This window comes from Esox lucius, chromosome 7 (genome assembly GCF_011004845.1).
Source record: "Esox lucius isolate fEsoLuc1 chromosome 7, fEsoLuc1.pri, whole genome shotgun sequence".
NCBI classification, from domain to species: domain Eukaryota; kingdom Metazoa; phylum Chordata; class Actinopteri; order Esociformes; family Esocidae; genus Esox; species Esox lucius.
Genome location: NC_047575.1, coordinates 48,962,900 through 48,978,879, shown reverse-complemented (window position 1 = coordinate 48,978,879; position 15,980 = coordinate 48,962,900). Strand labels below are relative to the sequence as shown.

The following is a 15,980-nucleotide window of genomic DNA, read 5'->3' as shown; positions in this document are numbered from 1 at the left end:
TTCCATTTGATGGTGTAGGACACTGTACTAACACGCAATGACCAACCTTTTAATGGTTATAAGGGTCTTTGTTAGTCTTTTTCTTACCATTATGACAGCAATATTCTACCTCCTGCAGTTACATACTGTCCCAATCATGCTTTAGAGGGTTTTGTAACACAGTCTGCTCCAACACTGCTTTTATACAGACAGAGGCTTTGTAAGTAATCAACAAAAGTTGTGACACCTGTATGAATTGTTAGCATCAAATTTCAAAGATTAATTTACTTCCATTGCTTCAGAACAGTTGTACGTATTAAAACCATTTCTTGTTCTCTGAAAAAGGCCTTTTTCATAACTCAAAGTATATTATTTTTTAGGTTTTATTTAGAAAAATTTGGGTGTTCTAAAACTTTTGACTGGTAGTCATTAATTTATCTAGCTACTGGTATATTTAGGCATGTATTAGTTTCATGAAAATGTTTGCAATTAAACAGCTTATTTATACTGGTCTCCAGTCATTTCAGAGTCTGCACTTTAGAGTTGATTTAAGGAAGGGAAGTTTGTAAGGGTTAACACCATTCAGCCAGATGGGAAAGAGAACAATGCCTGCCACCAACTTAGCTTCCTATTTCTTATTTAGAGCACTGCATCACTGAGTGCCCTATTCCTTATTTAATGCACTGCTTTGATGTCATTGGGCAAATGTGTTAGGAACAGGGTGATTCTTCTCTGTGCCTCAATGCCTCTCAAAGTCTCGTCATCTCCTGCCTGTCAGCCTGTGAAGACGACCCAGAGTCCCATATATCTGGATGGCATGTCTGCACTGATAAAAGGCTGTTTAGGTGTAGTTTGAGGGGCCTGTTACTTTAGCTGCTTGTCATAGCCACACACTCACAGCCACACACACACACACAGCCTCACACATACACAGCCACACACACACAGCTACACGCACACACAAACAACACTCACGCTGATGCTCTCTCCTGTGTGTCTGAAGCAGGGGATCTGGTGGAGGAGGTCACGTGTTTCTCAGACAGTACCTCGGTCACTCACAGCTCCTTCACCTCAGACTCCTTCGATGACAACGGTAAGACTGAGCTGTCAATGTGTAGTCTTGATTCTAAGCTTTGCGTTTGCATTTGGAGGACAAAAGTGTCAATGCTGTCAAGCTGGCCATCATGATACAGATGAATAAAAAAAATAATAATTCTGAGACATAACAACCAAAACCTTAGATGTGTCAAGATCAACTGTTTGTTACTTTAAGAAAGAGAAAGCAAGCACTGGTTATTTCAGCAACGGCAAATGACCAACTAGACCGAGGAAGACCACTACAGTGGATGTCAAAAGAATGCTGACCATAATGAAGAACAAACAACAAAGAACTGTCTGAACTGTCAAGAACACTCTCCAGGAGGTGTGGAGATGTCCGTCACTGTAATTTGCAGAAGAACTACAAAGGCTTCAAGGTGAAGGAGAAAAAAGAAGTGGCATACCAACGTATCTGTCAAATTATTTCGAGGGGTGACATGTTTTAGGCATGTATGGCTGCCACTGGAACCGGCTCACTTCATTGAGGATTGAATTGCTTTCGATTGTAGTGCACAAAAACCTTTTGTGTGCTCAGATTGAGCCATATGTCCCATCACCAGTAAATTGCTAAAAAGCAACCAAGTTTTTCAGGACCAAAAAGTGGCATGTTCTTGATGGTCTGAGTCAATCACCTGACCTGAATCCAATTCAGGATGCGTTTCACTTGCTGAAGGCAAGACTGAAGGCAAAAATTCCCCAAAACACAAATCTTCTTCCTCCTGAGCCATTCTTGGGTAGCCTTTTTTGAATGCTTTGCACAGGTTTAAGTCATAGACTGATGGCCTGATGTTCTGTTCAAGAATCTCCTGGTTTACCTCAGAATTCATGGTTCCCTTGATGACGTACTGACCAGGTCCAGAGGGGAAAAAGCAGCCCCAGACACTCTTTCTACCAGGCTTGACTGTTGGGATGAGGTTATTTTGGTGGTAGGCATGTTGGGTTTTTGCCAAACATACTGGTTATGATTATGCTCATCTAACAAGAGACTAGATGGGAATCCTTCTGGTAAGGATGATTTTTTGAGATCAGAGGCTTTTTATGGGTAATCCTCCTAATTTATGCCATTTTGATTAGTGTTCTTCTTATTGTTATAGCATTCACAGTATCCCACCAAAATTCTTCCCTACAGATCTTTCTTTTGATTGATTAATTAGGGACCCAGTTTACCCACCTGATTAACAATGCAATATTTTTACACTTGCACAAATAATTTTTTATTGATGTTTTTCTACTACACACGATTTCCTCTTAATTAACATATTAAATATGAACTATAAATATTTTGTCAGATAAATATTAAATAAAGATTTAATGTTGAATAATGGGTTCACATATTTTCAAGCAGCACTGTATAGAAAAGGCTGTTATTCCTAAACAGTTTACAGTTTGTGGATGTAAATATCCTCAAATTGAAGCTGACAGTGTGCACTTCCCCTCTTAGTAACTGTTTAATTTCAGATTCAATGTGCTGAAGTACCGAACTGAAACATTCAAAGTTGTGCCACAACAAATACTTCTTATCAACAAATATACACATATCTACTGTATGTATCTATGCATGAATGTGTTTATATTTTATCATGAGTGAAGGTTACCTTCGTTTTCTATTAACAAGAACATGACGCTTCTGGTTCTTCATTGATCTCTAAGGCTCAATTTCCAGCTAGCTAAATGACAAAGTGCATTACCGTGATCCCTTAACATCTACTAGAACCATCTGTGCTCTATTCCTTTTATATCTGGATGTTTATTTGTCTTGTAACTTTGCCTTTTTAAAGTTTTGTACTTGTTTTATACATTAACTAGTGGAACATTTTGGAGCTCATGAAACTGTGACCTTCTACTCTGCAGGCCATTTAGAAATCCTTAGAACTCTCTCCCAGATTTTCTCTATCCCACTTTTCAGAGTCTTTCTTACATAACTAGATGTTTATTTCACTTCTAGTCTTCCTTCACTCCTTAGCTTTTCTCTGACACAAACCAACACACACACACACACACACACACAGTTGTGCTTCTGCTCTGACATGAAAGGTAACTTGGTATTCCTTACGAACCTATTTGATCCAGCAGATGAGGTAACAGGGCTGAAATACAGACGTCCCTATGGAGGGATACTGCTGCACAGGAAGGGAGACTCCATTTTGTTTATCCTAATATTCCCATCAGAGGACAAGCTCCATCTTATTTAACCCCATTCTCTGTGGTGTTGAGTATGATTATGTTCCTTTGTAAACCAACTGTCATATTACACGACTCACATCTTTAACATTTGTGTGTACACACACACACACACACAAACTGATAATATATGCTTGTACAGTTTTTGTACAGCATGTACACACAGGTGCAAATTCAGTAATTAAAATAAAATACATTAAGATGAATGTAATATTGAAATGATAACCTCAAATTAACACCATATCTCTTTCCTTTTCTCTCTCATCCTGTCATTTTTCCCTAGCCTCCATTGTGACTGTGATACGTCTGGTGAATGATACTGTAGAGAGCCTAGAGAATGAAGGTAATGTTGTGAGTCACTCTGACACGCCTTCCTGAAGTGCCAGCTGAGATAATAGAGATGCCTGCCATCTTTTGTTTCATTATCCGTCACAACGAACTCATTAGCGATAAAAACCGCATCAACGATATGGAGACAAAGAAGTTCACCAAGACAACATTAGCTGAGAGATGTAATACTGCTTCTATGAATAACAGCTATTGTTCTGTTAATTAATTGTACTTATACTACCAGAATATATTAATTAATATTAATATAATATTAGGCAATGGTCCTTTTAGAAAAGTGTGTCTAAAATGCCACGTACTGTTTAGTTCAACAGCAGAGAAATAACATGCCTTTCATCTTAGTTTTCTATAAAGATTTAAAATCACCCGACAGATCCTTATACAAGGGGTTGGTGTCGGCGGGCTTGGTGTCGGCGGGGTTGGTGTCGGCGGGGTTGGGGTCGGCGGGGGCGGGGGCGGGGTTGGGGGTCGGCGGGGTCGGTGGGGTCGGTGGGGTTGGTGTCGGAGGGGTTGGTGGGGTTGGTGGGGTTGGTGTCGGAGGGGTTGGTGGGGTTGGTGGGGTTGGTGTCGGAGGGGTTGGTGGTGTCGGTGGGGTTGGTGGGGGTTGGTGTCGGAGGGGTTGGTGGGGTTGGTGGGGTCGGAGGGGTCGGTGGGGTTGGTGGGGTCGGAGGGGTCGGTGGGGTTGGTGTCGGAGGGGTTGGTGGGCTTGGTGTCGGAGGGTTGTAGGCAGTCAGCTGAGTGAGCGTGCGCAAACAATGGCTGAACAGACAGTTCACACTGCTCATATTGCAGTTATATAACGCAGTTTTTGTGTGTCTCTCTCTCCTCTCTCCCTTCTACGCTTTCTCACTTTATTTCTCTCTCCTCTCTCCATCTCACTGTTTCACCAGTCTCTCTTTCCAATCTCTCCGTTATATGGCAGAACTATTTGCACTCCGGATGGCTTCTTTCTATATGTAGTTGAAGGTTATGACGATTGCTCTATGTGTGTGGGCGTAAGTTTGTGTGAGCCTTTGTGTCTCATAAACTCTCTGATCCTTGACTCTTAGAAATGTCTTTCAAAGGCTTACAATTTTTGAAAATATAATAAAAGTACATAAATAAAGTTAAGTTGATAGCTTTAACCATGGTTTTAACAACTTACCATTGAGAGTTTTGGTTCATTTTTCACACATGTAGTGAGCTCTTGTTTACAACCACGTAAGACATAGCCCCACCCATCTCTTTAGGGACACTCATATAAGATCTCACTGAGCAAGGAAGTGTGGTACTCTGTGTCTGGGCTGGCGTCATGGGAAAACTGCATTATCATAGTTCTTTTGTGCTTCAGTTAAAATGGTGTTTACCTGGGCTGGTCCTCTTTTTGATGGGGAGTTTAGACCATTCTCCTTCTAAGACTGATGGAGGACAGTTGAATGTTTTCTTTTGATTCTGAAAGACGAATTCTATACAAAAGCTTCTTACGTATTAATAAGTCACACCCTTAACGTTGCCATCATCATTTTATCAAATCCATTGGACAAATGGCATTGGTCAGAAGTTGTTGGTCAGAACGATTTAGCAATGCAAATGGTTTACAACTTGCTAGCTACAGTAACTAACTATTAGCTACAAAGACCATACAAGTTGCTAGCTAGCCAGTCAAATAAATATAGCAAGACATCTACCATCTTGGCAGTGGGCTAACTTTCAATTTAGTTTTTAGTTTTACAGAGATACGGAGCCCCGGAGGGGGGAAAAGTTATAAAGTGCGCGTTTGCTTTATAACTCGCTTGCGCACTTTAACGGCATTTCAGTGCTCAGTTAGCGCCTAGAATATCCTACTTGTGTATTCCATTTTACAAGTTAAGAATGTGTTGTCATCTAGCTATTATATTACCCTTGTGAACTGATTTACTCATTGAAAGTACTGAAAGCATTGCAATTGACGTCTTACTAAAGTGTGTGTGTGACTTACTTAAAACACACAAGCAACTTAAAAAAGCGTGGCTGCAAAATTCTATAGCGCATGTGCGAGTTATAAAGCGCAAGCGCGCTGTGCAGTTTTTCCCTCTCCGTGTCACATGCGGCGCTCCGTACTAAGGCACATGCATGTTCAAACCAAGCGTGCCGCACAAGCCCTGAAAAGTGAAGCCAAAACGTCTCGATCGCCCCCTGGTGAGTGGTCCCAGTATAGGTCATAAACCCCACCCTCCCCATGTTATTCAATGGGACGCGAGACCAACTAAACAATTAAATTACCCTTCAAATATATTTTTTCCGAAGCTGGTTTCTGTCATTTACTGTAGTTTGTATCACGCTAATGTAAATTCAAGAGTTTGTTTTTAAAATAAGTTGGTTTTTAGTTAATTATTTAATGCTCTAAAAACGGTGGTGTGATTGACAGCTATCTGAGCCAAGGAGCCACTGAAGCACCATCCTCCTTCGGAGGACTGAGGAGATTGGAGCTTAACATTTAATCTCTAAATTTCTATAATTGATATAATTTCACACGGACATAATGGGTTGTTCTGCAGTACATTGTGCTAACCGATCTGGCATTTCCAATCGATCTTTGAATTTTTTTCGGTAAGTTAAATTTATAAGCTATTTAATTAGTAAATAAATGTAATGGGCTAGCTAACGTTAGCTAAAAGACAACAAGCCTCGTTAATAGCCATGTTAATAGCTAGCAGGTGATCGTTAGCTAGAAGTTACCAATTATTTTTGTATTAGGCCTATTCTAAATTAAGGTTAAACATGATGTAAGTTAGGCTATAACATATCGTCTAGGTTTAACAAGCAAAGGTTGTACTGTACTTGGACTTGCGATTGATTACGGTATGCGCATTCTACGAGGGAGAGTGAGGGCGGGGCACAGGGGTGGGTCCGTTGATTTCGCGGCTTTGCGGCTTTACTTCCTTCTCGCTACTGCGCATAACTACTGCGCAGAACTGGTCCCAAGATCGCTATCTGCGCAGACGCAAGTCCAAGATGTCAGCGCCGTATCAGGACACTGGTGGCTTCATTTTTCACCAATGGAAAAGAGCGTAAGGGCGTCGTCCATTATTTATACAGTCTATGGTTCAAACGTTCAAGAAGCCATTTCCTTAAACAAAATGCATTTTGATAATTTATTACATTCATCAGTTTGTATTCTGTTTTTATTAACAACTGATTTAATTTTTCATGTTCAATTGTCTCTCCTGAGTACGCCTAGCTACAAGTCAAATTGTCCTTGTTTTGCTGCTCTGTTAAGTCCTTAAAGCAAACATGATAGTAACATTGTTTGTCTTGGATTTCCTCCCAACATCAATGCTCATCTATTGTTTGATTCACAGCTAATCGCCATCAATGCAACAAGGATAACACATGTGTGGAATTCATCAGAGAGTACTTAGTGGACTGTAAGTGCGTTTAAATAAATCTTTACACTACATTCATCCATCCATCCACCCATCTATTAATTTACACTACATTCATCCATCCACCCATCTATTAATTTACACTACATTCATCCATCCACCCATCTATTAATTTACACTACATTCATCCATCCACCCATCTATTAATTTACACTACATTCATCCATCCACCCATCTATTAATTTACACTACATTCATCCATCCATCTATTAATTTACCCTACATTCATCCATCCATCTATTAATTTTCCCTACATTCATCCATCCATTCATCTATTAATTGACCCTACATTCATCCATCCATCCACCCATCTATTATTTTACCCTAAATTCATCCATCCATCTATTAATTTACCCTACATCCATCCATCTTCCCATCCATCCATCTTCCCATCCATCCCATCCATCCCTCCCTCCCCTCCGTCCTTCCCATCCATCCATCCATGCCTTATTAATATTCAACTGCCTCCTGACCCCCAAGAAAGCAGTGGCTTATTTATAACAAACATGTCAGCAATGTTTTCAACTTCATTACACTTCCTCTCCTTCCACTACAGCCTACCAGTGGGAATCATCTGATTGGCTGTCCCCGTCTCAACTCCGCCTCCCGGGCATGGAGGGGGGTTCGCACTATGACATCACAGGCAACCTCCCACCATTCAGCCGAGCGGGAAGCGTGCGCTCCCTCCAGCTGGACAACAGGCTGGGGGGGTGCCGGGGTGACTGGGGACACAACGGAGACCAGCGCAGCCACAGCTCACTGTCAGTAGAAAGGAGGGGGAGAGGGAGCGTGGAGGAGAGGTGGAGAGGTGTACCCAGAGAGAGAGGGATGGACGGAGATAGAGGGATGGAGAGACCGAGGGGGAGAGGGTTGGGGAGAGAGAGAACCGGAGGGTGTGAGGGAATGATTGGCCACAGACTGTACGGGTCTGCGGAAAGAGTCCAGAGAGACCAATCAGAAGAGAGCAGGGCCAATAAGTTTCGCCAGGAACGCTCCTGGGAACGTCCAGGGAAACGCTCCTGGGAACACCCTGGGGAATTCCTGGGAGTGCACTCGTGGGACAGAAGAGGGGTCGGAGGAATTAGGAATCGGTCTAAGGAAGGAGGGGGCCGAGGGTGTGGGGCAGAGAGGGCCCCTATGGCAGACGTAAGGCTGGGGGTGCCTGGAGGGACTGGGTACGGGATAGACAGGGTGTTGGCTGGAGAGAGAAGCACCATGGTCAGAAGAAGAGCCCACTCCAGCGAGAGAGACAACGATCAACAACAGGCCTCCTCCCCTGTGTATGAAGAGTTCTGTCACCCAGAACCAGACCCGAGCCCGGACCAGGACGTCTATGATACCCTTCCCCCAACACGGCTGGCGCACCAGGGGTACCCTTCCCCTCCTCCCGGTCTCAACCTCCACCCGACCCAGCTGCTGCCACCACTTCGGGCCTGGGATGGACAGAGCGCCTCGGCCAATCGGGAGACTCCAGCTGAGGTCACAGGTCAGGGGTCAAGGCTGGAGAGGTCTGAGTCGGGTGATGAGCTGGAGAGACTGCTGAACCTTGTGTCGCTCAGAGCTCGGAGGGCAACACGCACACAGAGACCCTCTGACCCGCCTCCCAAACCACCTCCAGAACCCTCCACTGGCTGGGACGGCCTTTACTGACCAGAGCCAATCAGTGACTGAGCCGAACCGGACTGATCAGACTCAGTTACTGGCTGGGACGGACTTTACTGACCAGAACATCCTTCAGAATCAATTACTAGCTGTAAATAGCAGGACTGATCCAAAACTCTTCGAGAACTGATCGCTGGACTGAAATCCTGGACAGGACTAATCAATAATCACAGATAATTATTGACTAATAGACTGATTAAATAATCTATCAGTTGTTGAATCCGTTGCCTGCCTGAAGGATTGATCGATCCGGGTTGGGACCGAGAACACTGATAATTAAGAATACGAACAAAACAAAGTACATTTTGAAGTCTGCATCTCTGGAATAAACCTAACAGTGAAATGCTTTATTTATTATGAAGAATTATATTTAAGCCCTTGAGGTTTAAGGGTGACCAGCGTAAGACGACTCATAAGACCAGCTCCTGTAATAGACATTCTAATATCACATCTGCTAAAAAGCAGTTACTGTAAGTCACATTAGGCAGAAACATTCTTTACATTATCTCAACAGTACAACTCACCAGGCAAGGCTGTCGGAACAAGCAGTTATTTTGAAATAGCTAATAGTATTCCTTACATCTATGTTACTGACAAACCATTTTAATCTATGTATCTATTACATTATTACCTAAATATAAACCAAATAAACCTCTAAAAAAAGATTAAGTATTTATTTGTTTACCTGACAGAGAGGCAGATGCACTATGTCTTTTCGTAGTAGCTGTCTCACTCTACATGGACGTCTGTCCTTGTTCAGTATGAGCGGTCATTGTACATTCTCTATCAATGTGAGCTGTCATTGTACATGTAGTATAGATCTGTGTCTGTCTGTATGAGCTTTGTTCTACATGTAGCTTAGTCCTCTGTCAGTATGAGCAGTCATTTTACGTGTAGCTTAGTCCTCTGTCAGTATGAGCAGTCATTTTACGTGTAGCTTAGTCCTCTGTCAGTATGAGCAGTCATTTTACGTGTAGCTTAGTCCTCTGTCAGTATGAGCAGTCATTTTACGTGTAGCTTAGTCCTCTGTCAGTATGAGCAGTCATTTTACGTGTAGCTTAGTCCTCTGTCAGTATGAGCAGTCATTTTACATGTAGCTTAGTCCTCTGTCAGTATGAGCAGTCATTTTACATGTAGCTTAGTCCTCTGTCAGTATGAGCAGTCATTTTACATGTAGCTTAGTCCTCTGTCAGTATGAGCATTCATTTTACATGTAGCTTAGTCCTCTGTCAGTATGAGCAGTCATTTTACATGTAGCTTAGTCCTCTGTCAGTATGAGCAGTCATTTTACATTTAACTTTGTCTTCTGCCTGTCAGTATGAGCTTTGTAAATATCTCTTCACAATTTTATGCAAATATTTCTGGAATTATTAGGAAACACTTTATAATAAAGATATACTGTATGAATGAACATGAGATAATGTAGTAAATGCTTGAAAAATGTATTTATGTTTGGCTATCAGCATTACACTGCTGTTTTTCGTGTTGATTAGTGTAACTCCGTTGTATGCAGTTCCCTAACAGTTTAGTAGTCTGTTAAGTAGCTGTCATTAAATAAATGTGACACAAACATGGTGTACCTGGTGACGGTGGTGATGATGAGGAGGATGATGAGGGTTATGAGGATGATGCGGATGATGAGTGTTATGAGGATGATGAGGGTGATGAGGATGATGAGGGTGATGAGGATGAAGAGGGTTATGAGGGTGATGAGGATGATGAGGGTTATGAGGATGATGAGGGTTATGAGGATGATGCGGATGATGAGTGTTATGAGGATGATGAGGGTTATGAGGATGATGAGGGTGATGAGGATGAAGAGTGTTATGAGGGTGATGAGGATGATGAGGGTTATGAGGATGATGAGGGTGAATAAGATGAGGGTTATGAGGATGATGAGGGTTAAGAGGATGATGAGGGTTATGAGGATGATGCGCATGTTTAAGGGATTCACTTTATTTTTTGGTTACATGAACCAGCTGGCCAAGCAACATGCACCACGGAGACGAATATAACCAAATCAGACAACTCTCTTGACAAGCTTGAAACTCTGTTGTACTTGCTTGGCATCGAATCAGAACAGTACAGATGATACTCAGTGAGTCAGCAGGTAGGCCCTTGGTTATGGTTAGGTCTAAGTAATTAACCAAGCATGTTTGTGAAGATGGATTTGTTTAGATGGATCTTGGTAGTGGCAGAACTCGGATGATAGTTTAGCTGGATGATAGTACACCTGTGGATGGATGATACTGTAGACATCCACACCAATGACAAAGTGTTCAGTGTGCGATTTAATCCCGTGACAGAATGTTCGGAGTATGTATTTAATGCAGTGTGTCTTGAATAACCAGAACGGCACTGCAGATTTAGATATCTGTGCTGTGTGCTTAGCAGGTCCCAGAACAACTTTACAACATAGAGACCGTCGCTCCTCTGGTAAGCCAGGCACAGGGGGAGGTGCTGTGGGAGAGGGTTTAGAATACCACGCATGCTGGGGATTTCTCACAACTGTGTTATGAGCTAATGGGGGCCTGTGTGCCCATGAAGTTTGAGGAGATTGTTCCACAGTATTAGTGTGTGTGTGAAAGAGCGCGTGTGTGTGTCTAAAGCATACAGTTGTTAAACACACACACACCAGTACAAGACATTAAGAGTTGTGGATTTTCTGTCAGGGCCATTAAGGGAAATGGCTTTTAGCGAATGGAATGAAGGAAAATATTGAGGACTTAATGGGTGGTGGGTTTTGTTATGGCCGTTTTCATGTTGTATGTGTATGACATCATATTAGTAGCACTGACCTGGTCATTTGTGCCATTAAAGCGTAGTCACTTCAGTTCAGGTGGAGGAGAGTGATGGGGTGTTTTTAAATAAATGAGCTAAATAAATATGTGGAAGCTGTTGTGGTTTGTCTTCTCACTTTCTGAAGAAGCAGAGTTACATAATATACACGCTCACACAGGCAAACGCCCACACATTCACATGCACAAGGGAGTCAAAGGCAACTGCAGCCGACACAGTAAAAAACGATTTGACGATCGATCATATTTTGGCCCAATGTTTGACGCTATAGGTTTGTTTTCATTCATGTTATAGTAGGAGCTTTGTGCAGTTGTGTGCTGGAGAGTGTTTCGACGAAAAAACATTAGCACAAAAAGACAGTTGTTTCTGAGAAATACAGTGGGAGTGAACTCTGGGCGATACTCTGCCATCTTTCAGGGTGGTTGCCATTGGTTGCTGTCAATCTGGTTTATGCTTTGCAATGTGGGTGGACTGCCTTCCTGCCTGTTGGGCCCTGTCTCGAAAGACTCGTTGCTGCCCCTGTCCGAAGTCCTCCTGGTTGAGTTGCAGATCAAGTTGCTGGTGATACCTGACAACTGCTGATGTAAAAAGGGCATTATAAAATCAATTTGATTGATTGACAGAGAAATAAACATGAAGCTGCACCTTTCTTCAGTCCGAATTAGGAATGTCAGTATACCTTGACTTGGTCCATAGACACGTAGGATTGATTTAGACTTGAGGCTAAACCCAATGTCTTTTTGTTACCTGTACAACCCCATTATGCACCTCGAAGGCCTAAGGTGTGTAAACCAGGAGCTTCCCAACACCACTGTGTCTACATGACTATGCCTGCAGAAACCGGTTGTTGGTTAGACAAGCTGCTTCCGACCCACGGACGACCCCAGCCTTGGAAGGGTTGAGTCCAGTTCGAGGGTCTCCATTGGCCAGTCCGTCTGCCACGCATCAGCCAACCGGGGCCAAGTATCGACAATGGAGTAATCATATTTATTCATCCCTCATTTAAGTTGACTACGAACACTTGCAGCCCTGGGATTCAATCCAGCAACCTTGAAGTTGCTCGTCAGGCGGTCTAAGTGCCAGGTGACCCGCCATCTCACGTACAGACGCCACTACTTATGCATTGCCATGCATCCCCCTTCATGGCCATTACTGGACGATGTCACGCGGACTCAAACCAGGTCACGGATCGACACACGTGGAAAACACGTCTCAGAAATGGAGGGTGGCAGAAAGAGAGGAAAAGAGAAAGTTCAATGAAATGATGTTACTGCTGCTTTTTTGTCTTTCGCCTGTATCACTGACAAACCTGTACACTAATTCAAACCCTAACCACTAATATCTAATAAATACACTGATTCAAACCCAAACCCCTAATATCTAACAAATACACTAATTCAAACCCTAACCACTAATATCTAACAAATACACTAATTCAAACCCTAACCCCTAATATCTAACAAATACACTGATTCAAACCCAAACCCCTAATATCTAACAAATACACTGATTCAAACACTAACCCCTAATATCTAACAAATACACTGATTCAAACCCAAACCCCTAATATCTAACAAATACACTGATTCAAACCCAAACCCCTAATATCTAACAAATACACTGATTCAAACCCAAACCCCTAATATCTAACAAATACACTGATTCAAACACTAACCCCAAATATCTAACACTAACATCTAATGTCTAACACTAACCCAAAGCCTAATAATGAGCTGGTGGGAACTGGTGAAATGTCCTAATTTCCCCTCACAGAAAAACACAGCAGACAGAGTCATAGGTCCTGCCTCATGGACATTCAGTTATATGATTCATTTAGCAAATGGAATCAAACAATATTAAAGAGGAAGCACAACGAATGTCTAAGATTTGATAGCACATCATGAAATAAGGATTACGCAAAAAAATTACATTCTGTCCCAGCAAAAACACAATATTACGGAACCCCAATCTGTTGTGGTAAATGTTATATTTTATGTGACAAATGCCTGTCGCAGGTTTTAAAGTTGACCTATTCTAACGTTATGTGCTAACAGTACAGAATAATCTAACAATACTCTGTAAATAAATGTCCAATTATCATTAATATATTTTAAATAATGTGTACTAAAATGTTATTTTCTATCATGTATTGTAAGGATACTAAAGTACTTCTTACGACTTAAAAAGGTGCTGGTCATAAAATTAGAATATCATCAAAAAGTTTATTTATTTCAGTAATTCCATTCAAAAAGTGAAACTTGTATATGATATTAATTCATTACACACATACTGATATATTTCAAGTGTTTATTTCTTTTAATTGTGATGATTATAACTGACAACTAATGAAATCCCAAATTCAGTATCTACGAAAATTAGAATATTTTTTTAAATGTTGGCCATCTGAAAAGTATGAACATGAAAAGTATGAGCATGTACAGCATTCAATAATTAGTTGGGACTCCTTTTGCCTGAATTACTGCAGCAATGCGGCGTGGCATGGAGTCGATCAGTCTGTGGCACTGCTCAGGTGTTATGAGAGCCCAGGTTACTCTGATAGTGGCTCTTCTGCATTATTGGGTCTGGTGTATCGCATCTTCCAGGTCAGGCGAGTTTGCTGGCCAATAAAGAACAGGGATACCATGGTCCTTAAACCAGGTACTGGTTGCTTTGGCACTGTGTGCAGGTGCCAAGTCCTGTTGGAAAATGAAATCTGTATCTCCATAAAGTTGGTAAGCAGCAGGAAGCATGAAGTGCTCTAAAACTTCCTGGTAGACGGCTGCGTTGACCTTGGACCTCAGAAAACACAGTGGACCAACACCAGCAGATGACATGGCACCCCAAACCATCACTGACTGTGGAAACTTTACACTGGACTTCAAGAAACGTGGATTCTGTGCCTCTCCTCTCTTCCTCCAGACTCTGGGACCTTGATTTCCATAGGAAATGCAAAATGTACTTTCATCAGAGAACATCATTTTGGACCACTCAGCAGCAGTCCAGTCCTTTCTGTCTTTAGCCCAGGCGAGACACTTCTGACGCTGTGTCTTATACAAGCGTGGCTTGACACAAGGAATGTGACAGCTGAAACCCATGTCTTGCATACGTCTGTGCGTGGTGGTTCTTGAAGCACTGACTCCAGCTGCAGTCCACTCTTTGTGAATCTCCCCCACATTTTTGAATGGGTTTTGTTTCACAATCCTCTCCAGGGTGCGGTTATCCCTATTGCTTGTACACTTTTTTCTACCACATCTTTTCCTTCCCTTCACCTCTCTATTAATGTGCTTGGACACAGAGCTCGGTGAACAGCCAGCCTCTTTAGCTATGACCTTTTGTGTCTTGCCCTCCTTGTGCAAGGTGTCAATGGTCGTCTTTTGGACAGCTGTCAAGTCAGCAGTCTTCCCCATGATTGTGTAGCCTACAGAACTAGACTGAGGGACCATTTAAAGGCCTTTGCAGGTGTTTTGGGTTAATTAGCTGTTTAGAGTGTGGCACCAGATGTCTTCATTATTGAACCTTTTCACAATATTCTAATTTTCTGGGATACTGAATTTGGGGTTTTCATTAGTTGTCAGTTATAATCGTCAAAATAAAAAGAAATATACACTCGAAATATATCAGTCTGTGTGGAATGAATGTATACATTATACATGTTTCACTTTTTGAATGGAATTACTGAAAAAAAATTTTTTTGATGATATTCTAATTATATGACCAGCACCTGTATTTAGAAAAGTTTTATGTATTTACGTTATTCATGCACTTTAGAACACTTCCTGTTGTTGACTTGGGAAAATAACAATTTAGAATAACCATTCAAAACTAATGGCTTACCGAAGGGGGGGGGGGTAAATACCTTAAAACACAAGTGATGTTGGTAAATTATGTTTTATGGCTAACCTGGTTTAAAGTTTAAATAAAATCGAAATATAAAAATAAATAGTTGTGTTTTCTAGTTGTATAATGTAATTGGCTGTAATGTAATTGGCTACCTGTATCTGTAATGTAATTAGCTACTTGTGGCTTTGATGTAATAGGATATAATGTAATTGGTTACAAAGTGGCTGTAATGTAATTGGGTATCCATCTCCCTACCACAGCATCACCGCTGAACAAAAAAAAAAGCTCCCTGAAAACTCTGCTTTGCCCTTGAGCAAGAATGTGAAACCTAGTTGCTCCTGTTTATTGCTCCAGTTAGGGCAAAAGCTAACTGACTAAAATGTAAATAGGTCTGCTAATTATTTTCCTTAGTCATCTACATCTGATGAGACCTAATTACATAAGTTTGTTGTCTGTGCTCTATATTCTGTGTTTTTTATTATTTAGTATGGTTTTATTATTATTAAAATTATAATTAGTTTTTTTCGCCTTGGGTATCAGAAAATTACTTTACAAATGTAATAAATTATTATTAAATTCAGACTAGCAAATAATTGCATGGGGACTTCTGTCAATATAGATTGAACTCTCTTTCTCTCTCACACACACACAAACACTTGAAAAATGACT

The 15,980-nt window shown here is 41.6% G+C and overlaps 1 protein-coding gene across 1 annotated transcript in view; it reads left to right on the top strand.

The window, feature by feature from the left end:
- Positions 1-10,330, top strand: part of LOC105026649 (protocadherin Fat 3) — a 159,671-nt gene extending 149,341 nt beyond the window's left edge. Inside the window, exons 69-72 of the mRNA XM_029121213.2 lie at positions 983-1,072; positions 3,542-3,601; positions 6,927-6,992; positions 7,567-10,330. Of these exons, the coding sequence (XP_028977046.2) occupies positions 983-1,072; positions 3,542-3,601; positions 6,927-6,992; positions 7,567-8,660 (1,310 nt within the window). The 3' untranslated portion in view covers positions 8,661-10,330. The remainder of the gene's footprint in view (positions 1-982; positions 1,073-3,541; positions 3,602-6,926; positions 6,993-7,566) is intronic.
- Positions 10,331-15,980: the final 5,650 nt, after the last annotated feature.